The 26,657-nt window shown below is 51.8% G+C and overlaps 2 protein-coding genes across 9 annotated transcripts in view; one reads left to right on the top strand and one right to left on the bottom strand.

Moving 5' to 3' along the window:
• The window catches only part of LOC143833954 (uncharacterized), a 42,373-nt gene extending 17,056 nt beyond the window's left edge, over positions 1-25,317 (top strand). Inside the window, exons 8-9 of the mRNA XM_077330330.1 lie at positions 4,352-4,354; positions 23,333-25,317. Coding sequence (XP_077186445.1) covers positions 4,352-4,354; positions 23,333-24,160 — 831 coding nt within the window. The 3' untranslated portion in view covers positions 24,161-25,317. The remainder of the gene's footprint in view (positions 1-4,351; positions 4,355-23,332) is intronic.
• On the bottom strand, positions 1,864-15,792 carry LOC143833987 (uncharacterized). Of its 8 annotated transcripts, none has more exons than XM_077330420.1 (7): positions 15,575-15,792; positions 13,318-13,396; positions 10,272-11,416; positions 9,305-9,428; positions 6,173-6,673; positions 4,225-4,449; positions 1,864-2,631 (listed from the first exon to the last, which is right to left on the bottom strand). In XM_077330420.1, the coding sequence occupies exons 3-7, from the start codon at positions 11,019-11,021 to the stop codon at positions 2,210-2,212; spliced, it is 2,022 nt and encodes a 673-aa protein (XP_077186535.1). In that variant the 5' UTR covers positions 11,022-11,416; positions 13,318-13,396; positions 15,575-15,792; the 3' UTR covers positions 1,864-2,209. The 8 variants fall into 8 exon arrangements, with proteins under 8 accessions (XP_077186535.1, XP_077186536.1, XP_077186539.1 ...); XM_077330423.1 differs by adding an exon at positions 3,107-3,185 and having other exon boundaries at positions 2,278-2,610; positions 10,272-13,396; XM_077330421.1 differs by lacking the exon at positions 13,318-13,396.
• Positions 25,318-26,657: the final 1,340 nt, after the last annotated feature.

Here is a 26,657-nt window from a genome sequence, read left to right as displayed (position 1 = left end):
AGTTCAGTGGTCCCCAACCTTTATTAGGCTGGGGACTGGCAGGGCATCGGGCCGCGCCTGCAGGCCGCACCCGCGAATCGGGCCGCGCCCGCGAGCCGCGCCCGGCCGCACCCGCGGGCCGCACCCGCGGATCGGGCCGCACCCGCGGGCCGCACGGGCGCGGCCTGTCCCTGATTCCCTCTCCCCGCCCTCCCCGCAGTAAGAAGCTTCCCGGGCCGCAAGCTTGTGGCCTGGGAAGTTTTTTACTGGGGGGGGGCGGGGAGAGGGAGCCGCGGCCCGGCGCCATGGCCTTTGCGGCCCGGCACCGGGCCGCGGCCCGCAGGTTGGGGACCACTGGTCTAGTTGACCTGCCCCCCTCCCCAAATGGCCATTGATGGGGCTGGAGGGGGTGGGAAGGAGAGGGACCCTGGGCGGGTGTATACAGCGATGCTTCTCAACCATATTCTGGACGACTGGGCCACTTCTGGGGTGCCTTGAAGCCTGACACATGTTTCTAAGATTTCTCAATGGTAAAAAAGTAGAGAAAGGCTGAGGCAGAACCTTGAGCCATGGTGGCAGCTGCCGCCAAAAGCAACATTTAAAAAAATCTGCACAGCCAATCAAATCACCAGTAGTCAGTCCGGTACTGCCCACTCCGTCAAAACACCTTTCGGGCACCCGAATAAGTCCCAGTGGGCATTCTAGAGTCCATGGGCAACCGACTGGGGGATCCCTGCTGCAAACTGTATCCCGTGCATGTAAAGAGGGTCTTTTTCGTGAGAAAAGGGGAATGGGAGTTGCTGGACTTTGGCTTGCGGGACGAAGAATTCTCGCTGCTTTTTCCGCGCGTGCCATGCTGCTATTTGGGGAGGAGATACAGAAGTTCTATTTCGGTCCCTGGCACCTTCAGCTAGAAAAGTGCACATTAGGACAAAGCGCTCGGCTCGAAAACCGCTGAGTCACGTCCGTCCGTGACTGTAGAACGAATCTGGGGGCAACTGCCAGTTACCAGGCGGTGCAGCGGCTCCAGACCTGCCCTGTGTGGATCGGCCTTTCTGCTCCGTCGAAGCGGAAGAAAAGTGACATGGCCTGTCAGGGTCTTGATCAAGGATTCCCAGCCAGGGAATCCTGGCTCCTAACTCGAGAGCCAGTTTGGTGTAGTGGTTAGGGGTGCGGACTTCTAATCTGGTATGCCGGGTTTGATTCTGTGCTCCCCCACGTGCAGCCAGCTGGGTGACCTTGGGCTCCCCACGGCATGGATAAAACTGTTCTGACCGAGCAGTGATATCAGGGCTCTCTAGCTAGTACTGTTTTACACATAGTTTAAACCTATTACTATGGGTCCTCTCCTCTGCTACCAATAGGAATTGCTCCCTGCCCCTCCTCAACTCCTCAAATACTTGAAGACAGCCATCTTGTCCCCTCTCCACCTTCTCTTCTCCAGGCTGAGAGCCAGTTTGGTGTAGTGGTTAGGAGTGCGGACTTCTAATCTGGCATGCCGCGTTCGATTCTGCACTCCCCCACATGCAGCCAGCTGGGTGACCTTGGGCTCCTCACAGTACTGATAAAACTGTTCTGACCGAGCAGTGATATCAGGGCTCTCTCAGCCTCACCCACCCCACAGGGTGTCTGTTGTGGGGAGAGGAATGGGAAGGCGACTGTAAGCCGCTTTGAGACTCCTTCGGGTAGGGAAAAGCGGCATATAAGAACCAACTCTTCTTCTTCTTCTTCTTCTTCTTCTTGATGTTTGTTTGTTTTTAAAAACCAATGACATTTTATTCAAGGCCTAAGCTTTCACGGGCGAGTCGGGATCTGGATTCTGAGGGACAAAGTTCATTGCTCCCCGTTTACGCCCAGGCCCATATACTCAGATTGCCATTTGTCACTGAATTGGGTTTATTTACGGCGAGAAACGAACCTGCAGTCGGGGGGGGGGGGGAATCAAGGGGAGGTACCCCCCTGCCCAGTGCTACTGTCTGTAACGACAAGAACGACAACAACAATTCGTACGAACAGTTTCAATAATTTAAGAACCGTTATCCGTAGTATTTCCAGAGGGCGAAACCGGAGACAAAAATTTCGCCGGCTGTGCTGCACACCGCGTCCGAGAACCCGCTTCCCCCGTGACTGTCCTTAGTGTTTCTCCCTGTTCGTACAAGCCACCCTTTCCCAAGACCCCTGCCCCTCAGCCCCCTGCCCCATTTCCTTCCGGGCCTTCTGCAAGGTCGTTTCACCCGGGTTTCAGATCGGGTTGCTTGTGGACGAGCCGATGCTTGTATAAAGTCGAGGAGGCCGCGAACCGCTTCCCACAGGTCAGACACTCGAAGGGTTTTTCGCCCGTGTGGACCCGCTGGTGCCGGATGACGTCCGCTTTGTCCCGGAAGCCTTTCCCGCACGTGAGACACCAGTGGTTCTTTTGACCCCGGCGGCTCAGGTTTTTTTTCAAGAGTCTGTTACCTCCTGGGTTTGGCGTGAGGTCCCCGTGATGTTTCTTCAGAGGCTGGTGACCTGCTCGGCTCCGGTTTGCAAGGGTGCTGGAGGCGTTCTCTCGGGAGGGTCCCGACACCCTGTGTGCCGATTCCACCGGGTTCAAGCGGGTGCTTTTGTGGAACGCACCCAGGTCCCCGTTGCCTGTGGAAAGAAAGGAAATCCCTGCAGGAATCACACCGTGTGTTATGGGTTATCGGCAGAAGCAAAACTACCAGGGAGAGAACAAAGTTTGGGACTGGTGGCCCCGTAAACACCAACAAGGTTTAATTTCGGGTATCAGCTTTCGTCTGCTTGACGGCTGGTTCGCCGATTCCTCAAGAAGGCCCCGAATGACTCGGTGACCCGCAGCCTTCGAAACCGTCTGACTTGCTGCAGAAGGCAGAGCCAGCCATATAGTGGCTGCTGCAGGATGCAACCATGTTTAGGATCACAGAGATGGTGGATTTCATCTTTGTTTATTCATTGTAAGCTGCCTCCAAAAGGCAGATTGGAGACGTATCCTAACCCAGAGGTCCCTAACCTTTTTTCGGGCCTGCGAAAACCTTGGGAATTCGGACACAGCGCGCTACAAAATGGCTGCCGGAGAAGGCGGAGCTAACCACAGAATCGCTGCTACAGAAGGAAAAGCCGTACTCACAGAAGAAACCTACACCCAGGAGCTTCTGTGTGTGCGGCTCTTCCTCCTGCAGCAGCCGTTGTGTGGTTGGCGCCGCCTTCTGCGGCAGCCATTTTGTAGCAGGGGAGAAGACGGGTAAATACAGTGGGAAAGAGAGAGAGAGAGAGAGAGAGAGAGAGAGAGAGAGAGAATCAAACCAAGACTGTGGTGGCAACTTCAACGGTAACGACATTCTTGTCATCAGCACAACCCAGGGATTCCCAGGCAGGGGTCCACAGACCCACAGGGGTTCACGAGAGCTCCAGAGGGGTCCGTGGTCCTTTCCCTCATGCCTTAACGGACTTGGCCACAAGCTAGGGAACTGCCCCTTCCATTCCTCCCCCTCTCCTTTCTTGAGTTCTCTCCTGGTTTCTGCAACTTGGAGGGGGCAGAACCGGCCTGTCTACTCCTGGCTTAGACCTTCTCCTTTCTCAGGCAAGGTGTCATTAGGCGCCAGGCTGCCAAGGCCACCATAATACCTTAAATAATAAGAAACGTTGGTACTTATATGCCGCTTTTCTCTCCCCGAAGGAGTCTCAAAGCGGCTTACAATCGCCTTCCCTTTCCTCTCCCCGCAACAGACACCCTGTGAGGGAGGCGAGGCTGAGAGAGCCCTGAGATTATTGAAGAAGAACAAGAAGAGTGGTTTTTATATGCCGCTTTTCTCTACCGGAAGGAGTCTCAAAATGGCTTCCAATCCTCTCCTCGCAACAGACACCCTGTGAGGGAGGCGAGGCTGAGAGAGCCCTGAGATTACTGAAGAAGAAGAAGAGTTGGCTCTTATATGCCGCTTTTCCCTACCCGAAGGAGGCTCAAAGCGGCTTACAGTCGGCTTCCCATTCCTCTCCCCACAACAGACACCCTGTGGGGTGGGTGAGTCTGAGAGAGCCCAGAAATCCCTGCCCGGTCAGAGCAGTTTTCTCAGTGCCGTGGCGAGCCCAAGGTCACCCAGCTGGCTGCATGTGGGGGACCGAGGAATCGAACCCGGCTGGCCAGATTAGAAGTCTGCACTCCTAACCACGACACCCAGCTGGCTCTGGATTCTAGCAGCTCTGAATTCGTCCCGCTTCTCTCCCAAATCTCGCCCTACTCCGTAATACCTGTATAGGGCTTGGTCTCCAGGTGTTTCTGCTGGTGCCTGTTGAGGGCCGTTTTTTGAGTAAAGCCTTGTCCGCACTCCGGGCACCTGTACGGTTTCTCGCCCGTGTGGACCGTCTGGTGCCGGAGGACGTGAGAAAAGTCCCGGAAGGTCTTCCCGCACTGCGGACACTGAGAACGCCTGCGGAGGGGGAGGCTCCTTTGGCGCAGAGGTTGGCTCTGGAGACCTGTTTGGACGGAGGTGAAAGCGGGTGAAAACTGGATTTTTTAAAATGGCAGGGTCCATTAAGGCAGGACGGGAAAGGCCACGGACCCCATCCAGAGCTCCCGCGGACCCCTGGCTGGGAATCCCTGATCTCGACCTTGGGGCTAAGAGCCATGAATGGACCTCTGCTTCAGATGTTTATCTAATCCCTTCTCGAAGCTGTCTGTGTTGGTGGCCGTCACCACTTCTTGCAGCAGGGAATTCCATGGGTTAATGGTTAAGGGTGTAAGGAAGAAGAACAAGAAGAGTTGGTTCTTATATGCTGCTTTTCTCCACCCGAAGGTGTCTCAAAGCAGCTTCCTGTCGTCTTCCCTTTCCTCTCCCCACAACAGACACCCTGTGAGGTGGGTGAGGCTGAGAGAGCCCTGAGATTACTGAAGAGGAAGAAGAGTTGGTACTTATATGCCGCTTTTCTCTACCCAAAGGAGTCTCAAAGCGGCTTACAGTCGCCTTCCCTTTCCTCTCCCCACAACAGACACCCTGTGAGGTGGGTGGGGCTGAGAGAGCCCTGAGATTCCTGCTTAGTCCGAACAGCTTTAACAGTGCCGTGGTGAGCCCAAGGTCACCCAGCTGGATGCATGTGGGGGAGTGCAAAATCGAACCAGGCTTGCCAGATTGGAAGTCCGTACTCTTAACCATTACACCAAGCTGGCTCTTTGGAGGTCACGTTGGATCCGGACAACAGCCCATGCAGTCCAACACTGTGTCACAGTGGCTAAAACCCAGGTGCCTTCAGGAGGTCCACCAGCAGGGCAAGGACTCCCACTGTTACCCCCCAAACACCAAGGAGACAGAGCATGTCTGCCCCAAACAGACTGTTCCATCTATACCAGGTATTCCCAACCAGGCTTTCGTGAACACGGAGTTTCTCGATGGCCTTGGAAGGGTTTCCAGGATGGGTGGGAGTTAATTAATCCTTTAAAAATCTGTTAAACCTTTATTGGGCGATTCGGCCATACATGGCTATGTTGACCAACCCTCCCCCTCCCAAAATGGCCAAAGATGGGCGGGGAGGGGGAGGAAAGGGGATGGACCCCAGGTGGCTGTGTCCATAGCTATGTTTCCCAACCATATTCTTCACAATTCTGGGGTTTCTCAAAGCCCAAAGACTGATCTAGAGGGATTCACTGCCATAGGAATGGGTGAACTGCTTCAAAAGGAGCTTGAATAAACATTTGGAGCAGAGGTCTATTAGCAGCCAAGAGTCACAAGGGACAGATAGAAGACTCAGTCTGGGGCAGTGATACTCTGTATCTTTAGTACCTGGAGGGGCAACGGTGGGACGGCCTCTGGAATTGTTGTCGTTGTTATTATAAAATTTCTAGTCTGCCACTCCCAATAAGGCTGAAGGCGGGTTACAAACGTGCATAAAAACCCAAATAAAATCACCCCTAAAAACAGTTTTAAAAAACCACTCCACCATGCATACACTCAATGCCCAAGATTTACAGTGGCAGAAAACCAACAACCGAATCCCACCAGATATCACCCCCCCAGGGACGGACGGAGGGGACGCTGAGCCATCATCCGCCCACAGAACGACCCGGTTCTAGCCTGCTGGGGGCCCTCCCGACGGCCCCTGGGTTGTGGCCCCCCGCGGGACCCAGAGGGCTGGACCGGACGGGCCGCTGATTCTGAGCTTCTCTTACGACGCCCCTCTCGACCCGCACCACTCCACGGCTCACCTCCCCGATGTTTCTCCTGGTGGCGCCGGAGGGCCGGCTTCTGGGTGAAGGTTTGCCCGCACTCCAAGCAGCTGAACGGCTTCTCCCCCGTGTGCACCGTCTGGTGCCGAATGACGTGCGAAACGTCCCGGAAGCTCTTCCCGCATTTCGGGCACTCGGGGCGCCTGGGATGCGCGTGGGCCTTCTGGTGCTCGACGAGTTGCGGGACGTCGAGGAAGCTCTCGCCGCATTCGAGGCACCATTGCTTGTGGTCCTCCAAGCGCACCTCGGTTTCGTACCCCCCTTCGCCGCAGTAAGTGATCTCCTCCCAAGTCGGAGGCGGTTCGGTCTCGTGCGCCTGCTGAGGCCCGCGGCGGCCTTCGAGCCACCCGAACTGTCCCGAGAGCAGCCCGACGGGGACCGGCGGCCCAGAACCCCCCTGCTGAGAAGGACCCCAGTTATTCCCATTCAGAGATCCCTCGCCTGGTGAAATGGGATAAACATGCAGACATCTGGCTTTCCCTGGACCGGAGAAAGAGAGAGAATGAGGTTGGCTTCCAGTGGCCAAGAGAAGAACATCAGAAGAGCCCCCCGAGGGTCAGACAGAGGGCCCGCCTCGCCCAATATCCTGTTCCCCAGTGTGGTCAGCCTGAAGATTTTGGAAAGGCCCCCGTGGCGACAGAAGGCAACAGTTCTCCCCTGGTCATGCGCCTCTTTGCTCTCAGTCCTAATATCGATTGGATAGACCCTCTCCTCCATAAATAGATCTGATCTTTTTGACGCTCCTCTGCAAGTACGTCCCTTACCACGTGACGCAACTGATTGATTGACTGGTTGATTTTAAGGCCGCCCCTCTCCGAATGGTCTCAGGGCGGCTTACAACTCGGCATTTAAGGTAACTGGTGTCTACTTCCATTGTGCGCTTGCTCTCATTGGGTTTTATATTATTGTTGCATCTTATATGGAGTAGGACTGTCTTAAATTAGAACCGTGATACCGGCAGTGAGGGTGGCACAGGGCTTAGAATCCCAGAATCCTCTGGGAAACCCAGGTTCAGATCCTTCCAGGTGGCATAGAGCTCCTAGGTCAACTTGGTTCAGCCTTCCCACAAGTTTTGACCTTCCTTCCTTCCTTCCTTCCTTCCTTCCTTCCTTCCTTCCTTCCTTCCTTCCTTCCTTCCTTCCTTCCTTCTTTCCTTCCCTCCCTCCCTCCCTCCCTCCCTCCCTCCCTCCCTCCTTCCTTCCTTCCTTCCTCCTCCTTCCTTCCCCTTCCTTCCTTCCTTCCTTCCTTCCTTCCTTCCTTCCTTCCTCCTTCCTTCCTTCCTTCTCCTTCCTTCCCCTTCCTTCCTTCCTTCCTTCCTTCCTTCCTTCCTTCCTTCCTTCCTCCTTCCTTCCTTCTCCTTCCTTCCCCTTCCTTCCTTCCTTCCTTCCTTCCTTCCTTCCTTCCTTCCTCCTTCCTTCCTTCCTTCTCCTTCCTTCCCCTTCCTTCCTTCCTTCCTTCCTTCCTTCCTTCCTTCCTTCCTTCCTTCCTTCCTCCTTCCTTCCTTCTCCTTCCTTCCCCTTCCTTCCTTCCTTCCTTCCTCCTTCCTTCCTTCTCCTTCCTTCCCTTCCTTCCTTCCTTCCTTCCTTCCTTCCTTCCTTCCTTCCTTCCTCCTTCCTTCCTTCCCCTTCCTTCCTTCCTTCCTTCCTCCTTCCTTCCTTCTCCTTCCTTCCCCTTCCTTCCTTCCTTCCTTCCTTCCTTCCTCCTTCCTTCCTTCTCCTTCCTTCCCCTTCCTTCCTTCCTTCCTTCCTTCCTTCCTTCCTCCTTCCTTCCTCCTCCTTCCTTCCCCTTCCTTCCTTCCTTCCTTCCTTCCTTCCTTCCTTCCTTCCTTCCTTCCTTCCTTCCTTCCTTCCTTCCTTCCTTCCTCCTTCCTTCCTTCCTTCTCCTTCCTTCCCCTTCCTTCCTTCCTTCCTTCCTTCCTTCCTTCCTTCCTCCTTCCTTCCTTCTCCTTCCTTCCCCTTCCTTCCTTCCTTCCTTCCTTCCTCCTTCCTTCCTTCTCCTTCCTTCCCCTTCCTTCCTTCCTTCCTTCCTTCCTTCCTTCCTTCCTCCTTCCTTCCTTCCCCTTCCTTCCTTCCTTCCTTCCTTCCTTCCTTCCTTCCTTCCTTCCTTCCTTCCTTCCTTCCTTCCTTCCTTCCTTCCTTCCTTCCTTCCTTGTTTTTCTAGGCCACCCATCTCCAAAAAGGTCTCAAGGCGTCTTACAACAAGAAGAATGATCTTCTACAAGGAAACCTTTTTCAGCCCTGGCCCCAGCCTGGTGGAACAAGCTCCCGGAAGCGCTAAGGTCCCTGCCGGAGTTGTCAGCTTTCTGCAGGGCCTGCAAGATGGAGCTCTTCCGCCAGGCATATGGTTGAGGCCGGGCTGAGGTCCCAGAGTGGATCCTCTAAAATTAGTTTGATTAGGACCCTTGCCCCTAACAAAAGAGCTCTTGACTGCCGTTGGACAGGGGAATGGAGACGGGGAGTTAACGGCAAAATAGCCATCTTTTAATATATTTGGGAGTTTTATGGGATGGGTTGTTTTAGCCTTTTATTTTAAACCGCTGAGAGTCTCTGACAGAGGCAGTATATGTTGACAGGATGGACCAGAAGCAATGGAATGAAATTAATTCTAAAGAACTGCTCGAAGACCACTGTGACTAGCCCAAGGTCACCCAGCTGGTGGTATATGAAGGAGGAGTGGGGAATCAAATCCGGCTTGTCAGATTATAAGACACCAGGGATAGAACCTGGGACCTTCTGGCAACAAATGGGTCTCTTCCTTTGAGCCATCGTAATAAACTACACTGGCTTATACTTGGTCCATCTAGATTAGTATCACCTGCACTGGCCTATAGTATCCTGGGCAGAGAGGGATCTTTCCCATCTTCTGAGGTCCATTTCAATGACAACACCAAACATTGAACCTAGAACCTTCTTCCTGTAAATCAGGAGAAGCCAAACTGTGGCTCTCCGGATGTCCATGGACTACAATTACCATGAGCCCCTGCCAGCACCATGCATGGTCACTGTAGTCCATAGACCTCTGGAGGGCCACATTTTGGCCGCTCCTGCTGTAAACCATGGGCTCTAGTCTTCAGATACACCATCGTTCCCCTTGAATGCAGCAAGGACATACCTGTTAAACTGGAATCCCTCCGGTCCTCCGTCTGAGCTTCCCCACCGAAATATCTCAGTCTGGAGTCCAAGGGAGACCACTCTTGGTCAGAGGAGGCCAAAACCACGTCACAAGGTGCCACCATCTGTAAGAGAAAGAACGATTCCCAGCAAGGTGACACAACAAAGGTGGGGTTAGTTCCTCAGGTAAAAGCTGCCCTCCTTGGCCTCTGCATGGATCTTCTTGTCGTTAAGGTTAAGGAAATCTCACCTTGTGGTGAACTTTCCCCTCTCTATAAAGCACATGAGTGAATTAGCCACCCAAATTATGAAATGTCTTCATCAAAACTATGACATTTCTCCCTCATGACATTTCTCTGAAGGTAGAGTGGGGTAGGGCAGGAGTAGAACCTGGGTCAGAGCTAGAGAGCTGGGGGAGAGACGGGGCCTGCTGAGGGGACAGGGCAGGGCCTATGTCTCTCGGGACCCTCCCACGGCCAGGAGACACCCATGTGGTCAGGGTGCGGCCCTCCTCTGAAGGAGGGACACAAGAAAGCCCTCATGCAGGCTGAGGCGGTCGCCATGGTTACAGAAGTGGTACCACAGAGCTCTGGATGGGGAGGGAGTTGGCTTGCCACGTGGGTCAATGCGCCCAGTGGGGAAGGGCGGCACATTCCAGGAACGTAAACCAAAGCTGGAAGGACTCATGACATTAACCCGATGCACTGATGTGATAATGGCATGTGTGTGTGGGGATGCTGATGGTCTGGCTTTTGGGCAAATCTCTATGGAAGAATTGGCTTCTAACCATAGAGCTTGGCACAAAAAAACCAGAGCGTCACCCTCCTGATGATCACTTCTGGATGATCAGGTTAATTTCTGGAGACCTTCCCACTTGGAGTAAATGTAGGGCAGGCGAGCAGCACTGGCCTATGAGGGGTCGGGTAGGAAATAACCGAAACTAAATTCGGCCAGCCCCCCTCTCTTACCTTGTCCTCTTGTTGCTCGTCCCTCAGGAAATCCTCCGCAAGGGCGACCGCATGAGAACAAGCCTGAGGGCCACAGTTCCTGAGCCAGCTCTGGATTTCCTGAGGCAGGACGGCCAGGAACTGCTCCAGGACCACCAGCTCCAGGATCTGCTCCTTGGTGTGCCTCTCGGGCCTCAGCCACCCGCGGCAAAACTCCTGGAGTCGCACACAAAGCTTGCGGGGTCCTTCCCCTTCCTGATAGTGCAGTTGCCGGAAGTATTGCCGCTGCATCTCCGCATCCCGGGCCTCCTTTCTCACAGCCTCTTCCTCCGTTGTCCCATTCCCTCCGTTGTCTGGATCGCTCATCACCTGTAGACCGTCTCTGTCATCCTCCGCGAGGAGCTGAGGGTCTCCTTCTCCTGTAGGCCACTGGCCAGTATCGGAGATTACCTCGGAGGAGTCCCTTGTATCGTCCCATGCTGAAGTTCTCAGCGGCTGTGGGGTTTCCTGCCCGGTCGTCAGGGGCTGCACGGCCTTCAAGACCTCCTGCCACTGGGCTTCCCAACACTGGGCCAACCCTTCCTCGGGTCCCTGAGTCAACTTTGGGGGGGCCTCGCAGCCTAGAAACTCCCCGATCGTCCCCACCTGGATGACACGCGGGATCACACTGTCCTCTTCTGGAGGCCTCGTTTGCGGTGGCCCCATGTTTTTCACGGCCGGGTTCACGCCCTGTTGTAGGACAATCTGGAAAGGCCAATTCAAGGTGGCCATTTTGTCTCCCGGCGCTTAACGGGGGGGGGGGGGGGTCCCTTCACGCCGGGAAGAGGTGACGCCCTTCTCTTTATGCGTGCAAGTCCATGCGAGCAAAAGTTCTGAAACGTTTCAACAGCAAGTCCCTCGAGATTCGCAACAACCAAACGAAACAGAGACGAGCTTTTCAACTCTCCGCCAAGGTGCAATGACTTGCACCTTCAACGGTTTACCACCGGAGGGCAGCAGGGAGGAACACGTGCTGCTCCTAACAACCAATCACACCTCTCTATATAGGCACGTCTCGCACTCTGACAAGCCCCATTGGTTGGATAGACAGAGCAGGCTCAGAACCATTCGAGGAAGTAGTTTTCTGCCGAAACGGAACAAATATCCGAAACAGGAGCTTCTTTTCCCTGAAAGAAAGAAATACAAGCGGCAGACGCCTGAAGAAAGGGAGCCTGGATTCTCGGAAGCTTACATCCTGAAACATTTGTTTGTCTTCACCAGGCTGCGGATTCGAATCTAGCTCTTCTGCTGCAGATGAATAGGGCTGCTACCTTCCTAAGACTGAAAAATTTCACACTGAAACAGTTTCAATGCTTTTCAGAAATATTCCCCTTAAACAACCCAAGGAACCCACACAGGTGGGGGGGAAAACCTAGCACATCAGAGCACAGGCTGAAGAAGAACTCACAACTTAGAACAAAATAGAATCAGAGATCTGGAAAGGGTCCTCCAGGACATCTAGTCCAACCCCTTGCTCAATGTAGGATCAGCCTCAAACATCCAGGAGAAGTATCTGTCCAGCCACTGCTTGAGTGAAGGGGAGCTCACGACCTCCTTAGGCAGCCGATTCCACTGAACTACTCTGAATTTTCCGCTCCTGAAATCTAGCTAGTGCTGTTTTACACATAGTTTAAACCTATTACTATGGGTCCTCTCCTCTGCTACCAACAGGAATTGCTCCCTGCCCCCTCCTCAACTCCTCAAGTCCTTCTCTTCTCCAGGCTGAGAGCCAGTTTGGTGTAGTGGTTAGGAGTGTGGACTTCTAATCTGGCATGCCAGGTTTGATTCTGCACTCCCCCACATGCAACCAGCTGGGTCGCCTTGGGCTCACTACGGCACTGATAAAGCTGTTCTGACCGAGCAGGAATATCAGGGCTCTCTCAGCCTCACCCACCCCACAGGGTGTCTGTTGTGGGGAGAGGAATGGGAAGGTGACTGCAAGCCGCTTTGAGCCTCCTTCGGGTAGGGGAAAGCGGCATATAAGAACCAACTCTTCTTCTTCTTCTCCAGGCTGAACATTCCCAAGTCCATCAGCCTTTCCTCACAGGGCTACAAGCAAATCATCTTTTTTTTTGGTTCGGAGGCACCTTTGGTCACGTGACTATACAGGAACCTGCCTTCTACCTGACTGGTCTATCAGGGTGAGTCTTGTCTACTCTCTCTGGTAGCCGCTCTCCAGGGTCTCAGTCTTAACTCTTCAACTGAAGATGCTGGGGTTGAACCATGGACCAAGCAGACTCCTTGAGATACCTTCAGTTCCTATCCTCAGCTACAGCCCATGCCAAGAGGCTGTCTACTCGGACTCTTGACCTATCAAGGTCAAATCTCGTCTCCCCTGGCTGGCAGCTGTTCTCTAAGGTCTCAGGCAAAGAGGTCTTTCATATCATAGAATCATAGAGTTGGAAGGGACCTCCTGGGTCATCTAGTCCAACCCCCTGCACCATGCAGGACACTCACAACTCCATCGTTCACCCACTGTAACCTGCCACCCCCTTGAGCCTTCACAGATCAGCCTCTCCGTCAGATGGCTCTCCACCCTCTGTTTAAAAATTCCCAAAGATGGAGAACCCACCACCTCCCGAGGAAGCCTGTTCCATTGAGAAACTGCTCTGTCAGGAACTTCTTCCAGATGTTTAGATGGAATTTCTTTTGAATTAATTTCATCCCATTGGTTCCGGTCTGTCCCTCTGGGGCAAGAGAAAACAACTCTGCTCCATCCTCCATATGGCACCCTTTTAAATACTTGAAGATGGTTATTAGATCCCTTCTCAGTTGTCTCCTCTCCAGGCTAAACAGACCAAGCTCCCCCAACCTTTCCTCATACGTCCTGGTCTGCAAACCCCTCACCATCTTTGTTGCCCTCCTCTGGACACGCTCCAGTTTGTCTACATCCCTTTTCAACTGGGGTGCCCAAAACTGAACACAGGACTCCAAGTGAGGCTGAACCAGAACAGAGTAAAGGTGTTGTGGTTAAAAGCAATAACTTTTAATCGGGAGACCCAGGATTGATTCTGCACTCCTTACTCACCCAGCTAGGTGACCTTGGGCCTACCGCAGTTCTCTTAGAGCTGTCCTCCAAGAGCAGTTCTGTCAGAGATCAGGGGTTTCTGTTTTCAAGAGAGGAAGGGAAATCGCTCTGAGACTACTTTGGATAAAAAAAAAACTGTTCTTCAAGCTGCTGAGAAAACAAGAAATGTGCTAGCTTAACTATCTAACACAATGAGTATTGCACCATGTGGCCAAGGTCACTGTCATGAAAAAGCAGGCCTCAATTCAAGCATTCTTCTACACTGCTGTCAACTATCGCTGTCAACTGTTCATCGGTGTGGGCCACTAATCTTTCAAAATGCAAGCTAGTCTTTCCTTCAAATTCTTTGGGCAGTTTTAGTTTTTGGTCTACTTGAATCAGGTGACGACAGTGACCCAGCCAGAACCCTCTAGAACAGGGGTAGTCAAACTGCGGCCCTCCAGATGTCCATGGACTACAATTCCCAGGAGCCCCTGCCAGCGATGCTGGCAGGGGCTCCTGGGAATTGTAGTCCATGGACATCTGGGAATTGTAGTCCATCCTGGGAATTGTAGTCCATGGACATCTGGAGGGCCGCAGTTTGACTACCCCTGCTCTAGAAAATCACCTCACCGCTCAGGTTCTCCCCTCCCTTGTGTCTCCCTACATCTCAGGTAGAGGCCCTTCCCAGTGGCCTTGAATGAGGCCTGTGGGTCGTAAGGGCCCAGTTAGTAACACCTGCAAGATGGAACCAGTTAGTTAGTATACAGGTTAACCCTTGGGGGGAAGAATTAAGCCCTCAGGGGTGTTCTGCCTGACAAATTCGACACTTGCTCTTTTCTACAGCTGCAGACAGACGAACACAGCTCCCCACCCTGGTGTGAGAGAACCAGTTTGGTGCAGTGGTTAGGAGTGCGGACTTCTAATCTGGCGAGCCAGTTTGGATTCCCCACTCCCCCACATGCAACCAGCTGGGTGACCTTGGGCTCAACACAGCCCTGATAAAGCTGTTCTATCAGGGCTCTCTCAGCCCCACCTCCCTCACAGGGTCTTGAACCTGAAAGCTATTGTGAATCACAATCACCATCACAAAGAGCTGGAAGGGACCACAAAGGGGCCATCCGTTCCAGCCCCCTTAGGGAGGTTTGGCTCTCCAAAGATTATCCCTCTTCCTGCCCCCAAATCTTACTGGTCTCTAGGAACTGCCCAAGGAGAACATCTGGGGGGAGATGTGGTCAGCTATGACCGGACAGCTGCTTCAGTTTCGATGTTTTGAAGTGTTTTAAAGAATTGCTTGAGAGTTAAATGGCTGCATTTTATTTACTTTTTGTATATTGTATAATGTTCTATATAGTTCATCGTCCTGAGCCAGCATCGGGAGGGCGGTGTGCAAATCTTAATAATAATAATAATAATAATAATAATAATAATAATAATTATAATTATAATAATAATACACTACTGGATTAAAATCCAGCTGTATAAAATATCCATTGTTTAAATTAGTCTTCTGCCTTCACCAGTTATTTTTTTTCCTAACTATCAACTGTCAAAAATTAAGGATCCATGTGCAATGGGGCTGGGGGTGGGGGTAAAGGTCTCCCCTGTGCAAGCACCGGGTCATGTCTGACCCTTGGGGTGACGCCCTCCAGCGTTTTCATGGCAGACTCAATACGGGGTGGTTTGCCAGTGCCTTCCCCAGTCATTACCGTTTACCCCCCAGCAAGCTGGGTCCTCATTTTACCGACCTCGGAAGGATGGAAGGCTGAGTCAACCTTGAGCCGGCTGCTGGGATCGAACTCCCAGCCTCATGGGCAGACAGCTTCAGCCAGCATTTCTGCTGCCTTACCACTCTGCGCCACAAGAGGCTCTTAATAATAATTATTATTATTATTTGCAGACCAGGGGGTGGGGGTAGGAATCTGCAATTCCTTCTTAAGCACCGGGGATCCTAAGCACTATCCCAATAGAAAATGAAACTATTCCTAAATGCCACCAACACCCGGAATCATTCAGGGTTACACGGTGACCAAGATCTAAATCACTCGCCAAAAAGATTTTTGCCCCCCTCCCCCTAAAAATTTGCTTGGTTCCCCTTCCCTGGGGTGCCTTTTCCCATTCTGCAAGGCTGGTGTTCATGGCAGGGGCAGGGGGGTCGGGCTGCTGCAAGCTTTCCCGGGCTCCCCCCCGCTCTGCACCTCGGACAGCGCGTGCCGCCCACGGCGCCCGGGCGAGGCGCGAGGCATGCGCGCACATGACGCGACCGAGGCCGGGGTACCTGCAGGAAGGGCGCCGGGACGAGCCCGGCCAGAGCTCTGGGTCAGGAGCGCGCGGATCGGGGCCGGCTGCAAGCTGGGAGGCTCGCGCGTCTCTCTGCGGGCCCTGCGCGCTTTCTCCGCCAGCGCTCCGCGGCCCGCCGCCAGTGGCGCAGTCAGGGCTCCCTGCGCAGCCCTTCCGACCAGGCAGGCAGGCAGGCAGGCAGGCAGCGAGCGAGGGAGGGAGGGCGGGGCCAGGACAGGAAGGGGCCCGGCCGGGCTGACAGCTGGTCCCCCCCCTCTCCCCACCAGACAGCCACAGCGCTTAACCCGTCGCGCGCCGCTGCGGCACCTCCGGGGACTCGAACGCGCAAGAGAGGGGGGCGGCCTGCGCGGGAGACCGGCGGGAGGGAGCAAAAGGAAGTCAGGGGAGCTGATGATGATGATGATGATGATGGGGGAGATCGGGGAGAGGCGGGAGGAAGCAAAGGAAGTTCAGGGGAGCCAATAATAATAATAATAATAATAATAATAGGGAGGGGGAGATCGGGGAGAGGCGGGAGGAAGCAAAGGAGGAAGCGAGCCAACAACAACAACAACAATAATGATGATGATGATGATGATGATGATGATGGGGTGGGGGAGATTGGGGAGAGGAAGCCGAAGAAGTTCAGGGGAGCCAATAATAATAATTATAATAATGACAATAATAATAATAGGGAGGGTGAGATCGGAGGGTGGCGGGAGGAAGCAAAGGAAGTTCAGGGAAGCCAATAATAATAATCATAATAATAATTATTATTAGTATGATGTTGATGATGATGATGATGGGGTGGGGGAGATCAGGGAGAGGTGGAAGGAAGCAAAAGGTCAGGGGAGCCAGCAATAGTAATAGTAATAGTGATAGTAATAGTGATAGTAATAGTAATAGTAATAGTAATAGTAATAGTAATAGTAATAGTAATAGTAATAGTAATAGTAATAGTAATAGTAATAGTAATAGTAATAGTAATAGTAATAGTAATAGTAATAGTAATAGTAATAGTAATGATGGGGTGGGGAAGATCAGAGAGAGGCGGAATGAAGCAAAAATAGTTCAGGGGGGCCAGTAATCATCATGCTCACCAGGCCCCAGAGGGAGAGTGTCCCACCCCTAGGGAGAGGGTTCCACCGGGACGGGGCCCAGTCTGAAAAAGCCCTGGCTCTGGGGGAGGCCGGTTTTGCTTCTTTAAGGCCAACAACTCTTCATTCTGGGTCTAACCTTCAGACCCGCGCATGGTCGTCTCTGGCCCCTGTGGGCGATGGATAGGGGGTCCAGTTGCCAGCTCCAGGTTGGGGAAGTCCTGGGGATTTGGGGATGGCGTCTGGGGAGGGCAGAGATTCCCCCCAGTGGGCCTGGCCTCTGCAGTCTGGAGATGGGCTGTCATTCCAGGAGATCTCCCGGTCCCGCCTGGAGGTTGGCCTCCTTAACTTTAAGTATGCCCCTAAATTATTAAGCGTGGGCAAGAGACGGATCAGTTGCACGATGAACAGAACCGGACAGGGGTAGTCAAAGGCGGCCCTCCAGATGTCCATGGACTACAATTCCCATGAGCCCCTGCTGGCAGGGGCTCATGGGAATTGTAGTCCATGGACATCTGGAGGGCCGCAGTTTGACTACCCTTGCTGCAGATTGAAGGTCACAGACAGCAAACGTCCCTTTGCCCCCCCGCAGGCCGCGGACTACAATTCCCAGAAGCCCGCGCGAGTCCAATTTCGCTTTTCCATCGGCCGGCCAGGCACAGAGATGGAAGGGGCGGGTTCCCACGATCGCGGGCGTCCCTCCGGGTTTGCTCGGGTGGTTCCTCCGGCTCTGCCCTCCCGGGTCGGGGGAGGGATCGGGCTTTTGCGCGGCTGCAGCCGAGAAGGTGCGCTGGGAGCTCCTTGCAGGAGATCTGGGGCAAGGAAGGGGCGCGGGGGGGGAGGAAACCCGTGCCTGGATTTAGAGGGCTCCTTGGGGCGGGCAGGGGGGCTTCCAGGGCCAGATCCTACCACGCGGAGGAGCAGCCTTTGGTAGGGAGGTCTTGCCACCCCGGGGTGGGTGGGGTGGGGGTGCTGCACTTGGTTTTGGTCGCCAGGTGGGCTCCGCGGATGGGGCAGAGTGAGGCAGGAAAGCATCGGCCCCAAATCGCATCCCGGTCCCAAGGGAGCCCCTGCCCAATTGCACCCCAGTCCCAATGCAGCCCCTGCCAGATTGCACCCCATTTCCAATGCAGCCCCTGCCGAATTGCACCCCAGTCTCAAGGCAGCCCCTGCCAAATTGCACCCCCCTTCCAAATTGCACCCCAGTTCCAAAGGAGCTCCTGCCCAATTGCACCCCATTTCCAATGCAGCCCCTGCCGAATTGCACCCCAGTCTCAAGGCAGCCCCTGCCAAATTGCACCTCCCTTCCAAATTGCACCCCAGTTCCAAAGGAGCCCCTGCCCAATTGCACCCCATTTCCAAGGCAGTCCCTGCCAGATGGTCTACTGCAATATATTTCAATGGAGCCCATGCAAGTCAATTGGCGTTCTTGCCTCCCATCATCTTCCAGCGTCCCCCGCTGTTTCCAGTGGGCCTTCTTGACACTTGTTTTAGTCCATCCCCTCCCCACTCCACTTCTGCTCCCTCCCCTCTCTGCTGCTAGGCAACCAGTTAGGGTGGCCACCCTCCGGGTAGGGCCCGGTGACCTCCAGAAGATTCAACTCTGCCCCACCAAGGCCCCTCCTCAGGCCCCGCCCCCAAATCTCCAGGAATTGGCATCCCTGCCCTCAGCCTACCTGGGCCAGGGGCGTAGCACTGCAGGCTGTGGCCGGGCCTCATGGAAAGGCACCTCCCTCCAGGTTGGGGTCCTGAAACTTTTGAGCCTGTCGGCACCTGTGGAATTCTGACGGGTGGTGGGTGCAGCCACAGAAAGTGGGGCCGACCCCAAAAATGGCTAGTGTGGGAGACAGATCCACACACACAACTCTGCACCATGGGGGGCCCGGAACACCCCACCGCGATGTTCTGCCCCCTTCCATTTTATCCCCACAACAACAACCCTGTAAGGGAGGCTAGCCGGAGCGAGCAATAGGCCCACAATCTCCCAGAGAGCTTCCGTGGCAGAGCGTGGATCAGAAACCGGGTCTCCAAGTCCAGCGCACTAACCACTCCGCTACACTGCCTCTAATTTAGGTCCCAGTTACGTTTCTGTGAGCCCTAAGGCACTTTATTTGTGTTATAAGAGTCACAGAGTAAAAAATAACAAAAATCAGCTCAAATGTAGCAGGTCTGAAAGTAGAAAGGGAGGCTGGAGGGGAGAACTGGTGTTTTTTTCCTGTTCCACAGGCATTTTTATTGGTATTTATACAGCAGGGGTAGTCGACTTGTGGTCCTCCACATGTCCGTGGACTACAATCCCCATGAGCCCCTGCCAGCTGTTGCTGGCAGGGGCTCATGGGAATTGTAGTCCACGGACATCTGGAGGACCACAAGTTGACTACTCCTGTTATAGAGAAAACAGGTACAAGAGATTATTGTAGGGAGGGGAAGAGTCCATCCCTGTCTGCTCAGACTGAATTCCATGTGCAGTTTGAAAGCAAACAGGATTCAAGAGATGTTTGGTTAGGTACGTTTCTCAAAATCTGTATTCCTCTGCTCTCCCCAGGTTCCGTATGACTTGCGGGATACTCTTCAGAGTCTGTGAAGACGCAGTTCAGTTCTTTGCCTTCGGTTTGATATTCTGTCTTTTTCTATTAAAGGACTCGGCAGTGGGATTCTGCAGTTCTTGTGTGGGTACTCGGGGACAGACAGAGAGGATGAACGTGGGAAATCGTCCTTCCGGGCCCCCCGTGTGCTTTGAGGAGGTGGCCGTGTTCTTCACGCAAGAGGAATGGGCTCTGCTGGATCCGGCCCAAAGAACTCTTTACAGGGAAGTCATGTGGGAGAATTACGAGACGGCAGCCTCTCTGGGTAAGGATCTTGGCCCCCTTAGCAAGATAACCGAAAAGAAGGGAGGAAAGGCAGTCTGCAACAAAAATGTACAAAAAAGGATACACAGAACCCAGCAGTAGAAAAAGACACAATCTGTGTATTGCTGGCTATACACAATAATGTAAGGAAGAAAAGATCTTCATACAGTTGTCAGCTTAGATCTCAACTTTTTTACCACTGAGAAACCCCTGAAACATTCTGCGGGCCACAAGAAACCTCAGAAGGGGCCAGATTGACTAGAATATAATTGGGAAGCACAGCTGTATACTCACCCACCCAGGGCCCCTCCCCAGCCCCTCCAGGCCCAGGATTGGCAATTTGGGAGGGGTTGGGTCAACATGACCATGTATGGTCATATCACCCAATAAACGTTTAACAATTAAAAAAAAATTAATTAACTCCCACCCATTCGGAAGACCCCAATAAACATTTAACATTTTTTCCCCATTCGGGAGACCCTTTCAGCTCTGTCAAGAAACCCCAGGGTTTCTTGAAATCTTGGTTGAGAAAGCCTGGTTTAGATATTCTTAACTCCAATGGATTCAGTTTTAATATTCTCAACTTCAATTCAAGTCCCCAGCTGCCGTGTAGCGACAAACATCTGGTTCAGCTTGTTTCAATAATTCTTCTTCAGCACAGATATCTGGACTTGGAGCATAACTATCTTTATAGTTGGCTCAGGATATTGGTGTCGATAGATCTTAAACCCTGGATGAAGGGCAGTGCTTATTATGGAAGGATATCTGGGTCTGTTAATGTCATTAAAGGCCTCTCTCTCTCTCTCAGAGATAGGAATTAAAGATACTTGTCACTACACAACAATTGGAGAGTAGAATGGAAGTCCAGGATGGGGAAATCCAGAGTCTGCAAAGATGCAGTTCTGTTTTCTTGCCATCCGTTTGATATTCTGTCTTTTTCTTTCAAAGGAATCACCTGTGGGATTCTGCTTTCTTGTGTAGCTACTTGCGTCCAATCAGAGAAGGTGAACAGGGGAAATCCTTCTTCCGGTTCCCTCGGGTCCTTCAAGGAGGTGGCTGTGTTCTTCACGCGGGAGGAATGGGCATTGCTGGATCTGGCCCAAAGAACTCTTTACTGGGAAGTCATGCAGGAGAATTACGAGACGGGGGCCTCTCTGGGTAAGGGTCTTGGCCTGTTGGGTCATTTCTTCCAAATAATGCTTTCTCTCATTTTCAAAGGAGGCCTTTTTCCCATTTCAGTGCCCCCTCCAAGAGCCTGCCTATGTTCTTGAGACCATAAACACGCTTGGATTGTAAATGATCAATAATATTATATAATGCACTCTTATCTAAAACCAATTATGAAGCATAGCTGGGTGGTCAGGGGAAATCTGTTAGGGGTAGCCCCCCAAAATACTGGTCTGGTGTTTCTTTTTTTTAGAGCCTCTTGTGGCGCAGAGTGGTAAGGCCGCAGACATGCAGTCTGAAAACTCTGCCCATGAGGCTGGGAGTTCAATCCCAGCAGCCGGCTCAAGGTTGACTCAGCCTTCCATCCTTCCGAGGTCGGTAAAATGAGTACTCAGCTTGCTGGGGGGTAAACGGTAATGATTGGGGAAGGCACTGGCAAACCACCCCGTATTGAGTCTGCCTTGAAAATATTGGGCGTCACCCCAAGGGTCAGACATGACCCAGTGCTTGCATAGGGGATACCTTTACCTTTTTAGTGTTTCTTTTTGGAGGCCCACCTTCTAAGATAGGTAATATCTAGGAACACCACTCTCAGTTTTAGATAAGAGTGCATTATTTAATAATATTGACCACTGAGGAAGACCCAGTAGGGTCAAAACACGTTCGGTCTATTCATGTGCAGTTAGATCTGTATAGTTTTTAAATATAGTTTTGACTTTGTTTTTAACCTAATATTGGTGCAATTTAATAAATGATTGTTAACATTTTATTTCGTTTTATAGCTCAGCTTTTGAGTTCCTGACTGTGTTAAGGTTGGGGGTTTCGCTCCCTTTTTGGTTTTGCATGGAGTGTCTAAATGCCATCCTGGTGTTTTCTGTTCCCCTGGAAGGACTTTGGGCCCCTGGGCCGTTCCTTGATGCACGGCCCCTTCCAAGAGAAACGTGGTTCTTCCAGAGCTTTGAAGAATCAGGAGGGTGTGCAGGTATCTCCTTGTCAGGTAAGTGAAAGGGCCACCTCAGTGCATTCTGCAGGGTTTTTTTTTCTGTGGGAGTTCTGTACATTTCCATTTTGTCTAATCGAGAGCACAGTCCATAAAAGCCGTCCTGTTCTCATGCTGGACCTTGTGGATGAGATCCCCTGAGGAGGAGCCAAATCCTGGCCCATTGAGGCATGACAGCGAATATTCACCTGCTCCAAGGGACAGCAGTCGCAAATCTGGTTCCTTCCTTCTTGGATGATCCTTCAGCCTGTTTTGTTTCATCTGGGACGGATCTCTCCTGCTCTGGGTTTTCCTCCTGCTGCTTGATGTTGCCACAGGCCCTGAGGTTCTCAATTTTTAGGCCACTGGCCCTGTTAGGAAGCTCTCCTCTGGTTCCAGGGCCCCCTGGCTGATGAGCTAGGCTAAGAAAGGCCTAATCTAAGAGTGAACGAACTATACTCGATGCACCGTGTCTTAACCGATAACGTGAGACAGATTTCTAGAACGTTTGACCAAGAGAAGCATGTGCGTTCCTTATTTTTCTTGACCGTATTAATTCAAGCCCGCTCCAAGCAAACGGATGACACGGTTTCTTTTTTCTTCCCCTTGGCAAAGGTCAAGACTCTCTAGCAATTAATGGCATCATATATGACAAAAAAGGGTATTTCATTGGTTCAGTTACCATGGTACCTCATCAACCTTTTGAGCTCCTCTTCTCATATTCTTTCCGAATCACCAAAGTCCCCCCTCCATGTGCAGCCAGCTGGGTGGCCTTGGGCCGGTCCCTGTTCTCTCGGAGCTCTCTCACCCCTACCTACCTCACAGGGTAGGGAGAGGAAGGGAAGGCGAATGTAGGCTGCTTTGAGATTCCTTTGGGGAGAGAAAAGCGGCATATAAGAACCAACGCTACTTCTTATTCTTCGTCTTTTGTTTGAAAACCGGAAAAGCAAGGTTAGTGCATGAAATTCTAGAACAGGGGTAGTCAAACTGCGGCCCTCCAGATGTCCATGGACTACAATTCCCAGAAGCCCCTGCCAGCAGGGGCTTCTGGGAATTGTAGTCCATGGACATCTGGAGGGCCGCAGTTTGACTACCCCTGTTCTAGAACAATGCTGAGGAAATAAAAAAACATTAAGGGACCATTAAAACACTGTAGTTGTGGCATTCCAGAGTGGCTTGGACTGCAGAAAAAAATAGTCCTCCTTTTGTCTGGTCCCCTCTGTTGTCCTTTCCCTCTCCTGTCATTGTAGCGATCCAGCGGCCTTTCGAGCGTTCCAGTTCTTCTTTCGGAAAGTACCATTTGGTAATGACAGGCTGGGCTAAGTGGCCTTTCTTTCCCAGAGCTCTAACTGGATTTCTGCCTCTCCTTTCCAGCAGGACATGTATCAGAGACTGAAAGACAGGAGCAATCGGGAGAGGTGCCTTCAGAAGGAGACAAGGATCTGGAGGCGGAACCTCCGAGGCCGCCAAAAAGAAAACAAGAAGGAAAACAGAAGCAGCGGAAGGAACTGGTTGGCGGAAACTTGCCTGCAATCCCAGCCCAAGGCCGAACGCCAAAAGAAAATAAACGTCCCTTGAAGTGGGCAAAGCTCAGCTGCGTATCCAGCTTTAAGAAAGATCAGAAGAAGATCCAAGCCAGCAGGAAAACATACGGCTGCTCGGAGTGCGGGAAGTCCTTCAGCCGGAAGGGAAACCTCGGTTTGCACCAGAGGATTCACACAGGGGAGAAGCCGTATAAATGCTTGGAGTGTGGGAGGAGTTTCTACCACAGCAGCCACTTCATTGACCATCGAAGGATCCACACCAAAGAGAAGCCGTACAGATGCCTGGTGTGTGGGAGGAGCTTCATTCGGAAGGACAACCTGGCCATGCACCAGAAAGTTCACATCGCCGACAAGCCGTACAAATGTCCAGAGTGCGGGAAGAGCTTCAGTTGGAAATGCAGCCTCAGTTCGCATCGGAGGATCCACACGGGGGAGAAGCCGTATAAATGCCTGGAGTGTGGCAAAACGGTCTCCCACAGTGGCGACTTCGCAAAACACCAGAGGATCCACACAGGGGAGAAGCCATATAAGTGCTCGCAGTGCGGGAAGGGCTTCTCTCAGAGGGGCAACCTCACGAACCATCAGCAGATCCACACGGGGGAGAAGCCCTTTCAGTGCTCGGAGTGCGGGAAGAGCTTCCGGCAGAGATGCCACCTGACCTCCCACCAGCTCATTCACACCGGGGAGAAGCCCTTTCAGTGCTCGGATTGTAGCAAGAGCTTCCCGGACGTGTCGGAACTTCATAAACACCAGAGGGGCCACACTGGGGAGAAGCCCTATAAGTGCTTGACGTGCGGGAAGAGCTTCAGACGGAGCAGCCACCTGAATTCACACCGACAGGTTCACATCGGCGAGAAGTCGTTTAATTGCTCGGATTGTGGCAAGAGCTTTTCTTATCAGTCGAGCCTTAATAAACACAAGAGGATTCACGCAGGGGGGAAACCGTAGAAACACCTGGAGTGCGGGAAGAGCCTTCTCAAAAAAAAATGTTTTTATTTGACAAGCGGCACGAGTCTATCGATACGAGACTAATCTAGGATCGCTGAATTTTAAAAAAATGTAAGTGACCGGCGGCGGGAGGTTTAAAAAGAACTGCATGAGGTTTAGATCCCTGCTGGTGTTGACTTGAAAGTGGGCTTGGGGAGGAGGGAAAGAAGAGTGCAAAAGAAAAGGACACTGCCAAAAGAAAACAAACAAGAAAGAAAGGATTTCAGCGCTGCATGGAAACAAAGGGGATCGTCAGCATGAAATGAAATAAGACATAAAGAGAGACACTGGGAGGGGAAGCGGAAAGCTTTGGAAACATTTCCGCCCTTTGATGCTTTAAAGAACCATTTTGACAGTCTCTTGATGCCCAGCGTTAACATGGTGGACCTTCTGCAAAGCATCGAGCTGAAGAATTGCGTGGTTTCGAGCCGTTTGGAGGGCAGAGTGTAATGTCCTGTGTTGACCTGTGTTGCTGTAGATTAGCCTTTTCCAACCTTCTGACCACAGAGGTATCCCTGAAATATTTTTAAGGCTTTGAGGTACCAGGAAGTGATGCCAGCTGGCAATACCTCCCTGCCACCCCCCCCCCTAAGGTGAGAGGAACCTTAGGCAGCAAACTTTTCAATGGCTGGACCCGCCCCTTCCCACCTCTTCCAGGCCCTTCATTGGTTACTTTTGAGAGGAGGTGTGTCAACCTGCCCAAAGATGGGTAGCATCTGCTTAAAATATTTAAAAGCCTTTTTGTTCCCTATTCACCCAGAGCTGGAAACAGCAGGGCCAAGGTGGGAGGTGCTGTTTTGAAACCGCCTCCTCCCCCAACACGGTACCATTGACCAGCCTTCATGGTATTGTATGGTATATTGGTTGAGAAACCCTGCTGTAGATAATTATCCATCTTTGATGGCTTTAAAGGAGAAGGCCTGCCATTACAAGGCTTACTAGCTGGCCAGGAATCTGTTCTTCCCATGTTAGCCACGTCAGTGACGATTGCAACAGAAGCCAACGAGTTACTAAGCAACTTCTTAGTTCTACATACAGTTGTTTCTTCTTCGTCACTGTAAAACGGGTAGTCAAACTGCGGCCCTCCAGATGTCCATGGACCACAATTCCCAGAAGCCCCTGCCAGCATTCGCTGGCAGAGGCTTCTGGGAATTGTGGTCCATGGACATCTGGAGGGCCACAGTTTGACTACCCCTGCTGTAAAGGGTTCCAGTGTAACAGAGCTCAGGTAATCGAACCCCTGCGGTTTGCAATTCTGAAAAAAAAATTCAAGAAGCGAATCGAAACCTTGTAAAGAGCCAGCAGAACACACGCAATTCATCCTGCATAGAGATAGATAATGGGTTGGCAAATGCTAACAAATCAGTCTGCCCAACAGTCTCTCCTTGAGGAGAAAGCGTCTAGGAATGGTGAGCCAACGGTTGTTTCCAGTTATCCCCGATTACACTGGAGTAGCTTCGTAGTTCGCCAGCCTTTCCGGATCAACAATAAGAAGTCAGAAACCGAAATCAGAATGGCACAAATGGAATAAAGCTTTTTTCTTATTCAATGAATATATTTCTAATTTTCAACTTATCAGTACCCAGTGAAAAGCAGAGTTCTTGCCTAGGTTTTACTGGTTCATATTCATGGAGAGATGTGATAACTGTGATATTTTGTTCAGATATTGACCGGCAATCGCTGAAGAAGACACTGAAATCGGGATAAGCACACCTGAGGCCCTGTTCTGGTTGCCCATATCTGGTATTTATGGATACTGATAAGCTGAAAATTTGAAATATATTCAATTAATAAGAAAAAAATATCTTATTACATTGGTACCATTTTGATTTCTACTTTTGGCTTCTTATTATTCACGAGAAATCCACAGTGTTTTTCTAGTTTCGGATGAACAAACAGTCGCTTTTCAGCTTTTGTCCTTTAATTAATGCTTCATTCCCTGTTCAACCATTTTTGTAAGATAAATTATTCTTGACGCTGCCATCTTGTTCCCCACGGATTCCGGTATGGTCAACGAATACCTTGCTCATGTTGGGTCTCTCTGTACTATTATAGTATCAGTAGTTCGTTGTTAAACCTTTGTAACCCTTTGTTACAAAGAGTCATGTTTATTTATTATATATTATGTATTATGTATGTAGAGCCTCTTGTGGTGCAGAGTGGTAAGGCAGCAGACATGCAGTCTGAAAGCTCTGCCCATGAGGCTGGGAGTTCAATCCCAACAGCCGGCTCAAGGTTGACTCAGCCTTCCATCCTTCCGAGGTCGGTAAAATGAGTACCCAGCTTGCTGGGGGGTAAACGGTAATGACTGGGGAAGGCACTGGCAAACCACCCCGTATTGAGTCTGCCATGAAAACGCTGGAGGGCGTCACCCCGAGGGTCAGATATAACCCGGTGCTTGCACAGGGGATACCTTTACCTTTTTATTATGTATGTAGAACTTGTTAATAGATATTTA

The sequence above is a fragment of the Paroedura picta genome, chromosome 3, assembly GCF_049243985.1.
Source record: "Paroedura picta isolate Pp20150507F chromosome 3, Ppicta_v3.0, whole genome shotgun sequence".
NCBI lineage: Eukaryota > Metazoa > Chordata > Lepidosauria > Squamata > Gekkonidae > Paroedura > Paroedura picta.
This window is presented reverse-complemented; position numbering and strand designations above follow the sequence as displayed.

What these genes read in the sequence shown, in the direction of transcription:
- LOC143833987 (XM_077330420.1), bottom strand. Translation starts at nt 11,021, where the DNA reads ATGGCCACCTTGAATTGGCCTTTCCAGATTGTCCTACAACAGGGCGTG. An exon ending in GAGGGATTCCAGTTTAACAG is followed by an intron (nt 6,674 to 9,304) that starts GTATGTCCTTGC and finishes TCTCCGGTCCAG; the next exon opens with GGAAAGCCAGATGTCTGCAT. An exon ending in CCAGGAGAAACATCGGGGAG is followed by an intron (nt 4,450 to 6,172) that starts GTGAGCCGTGGA and finishes CCGTCCAAACAG; the next exon opens with GTCTCCAGAGCCAACCTCTG.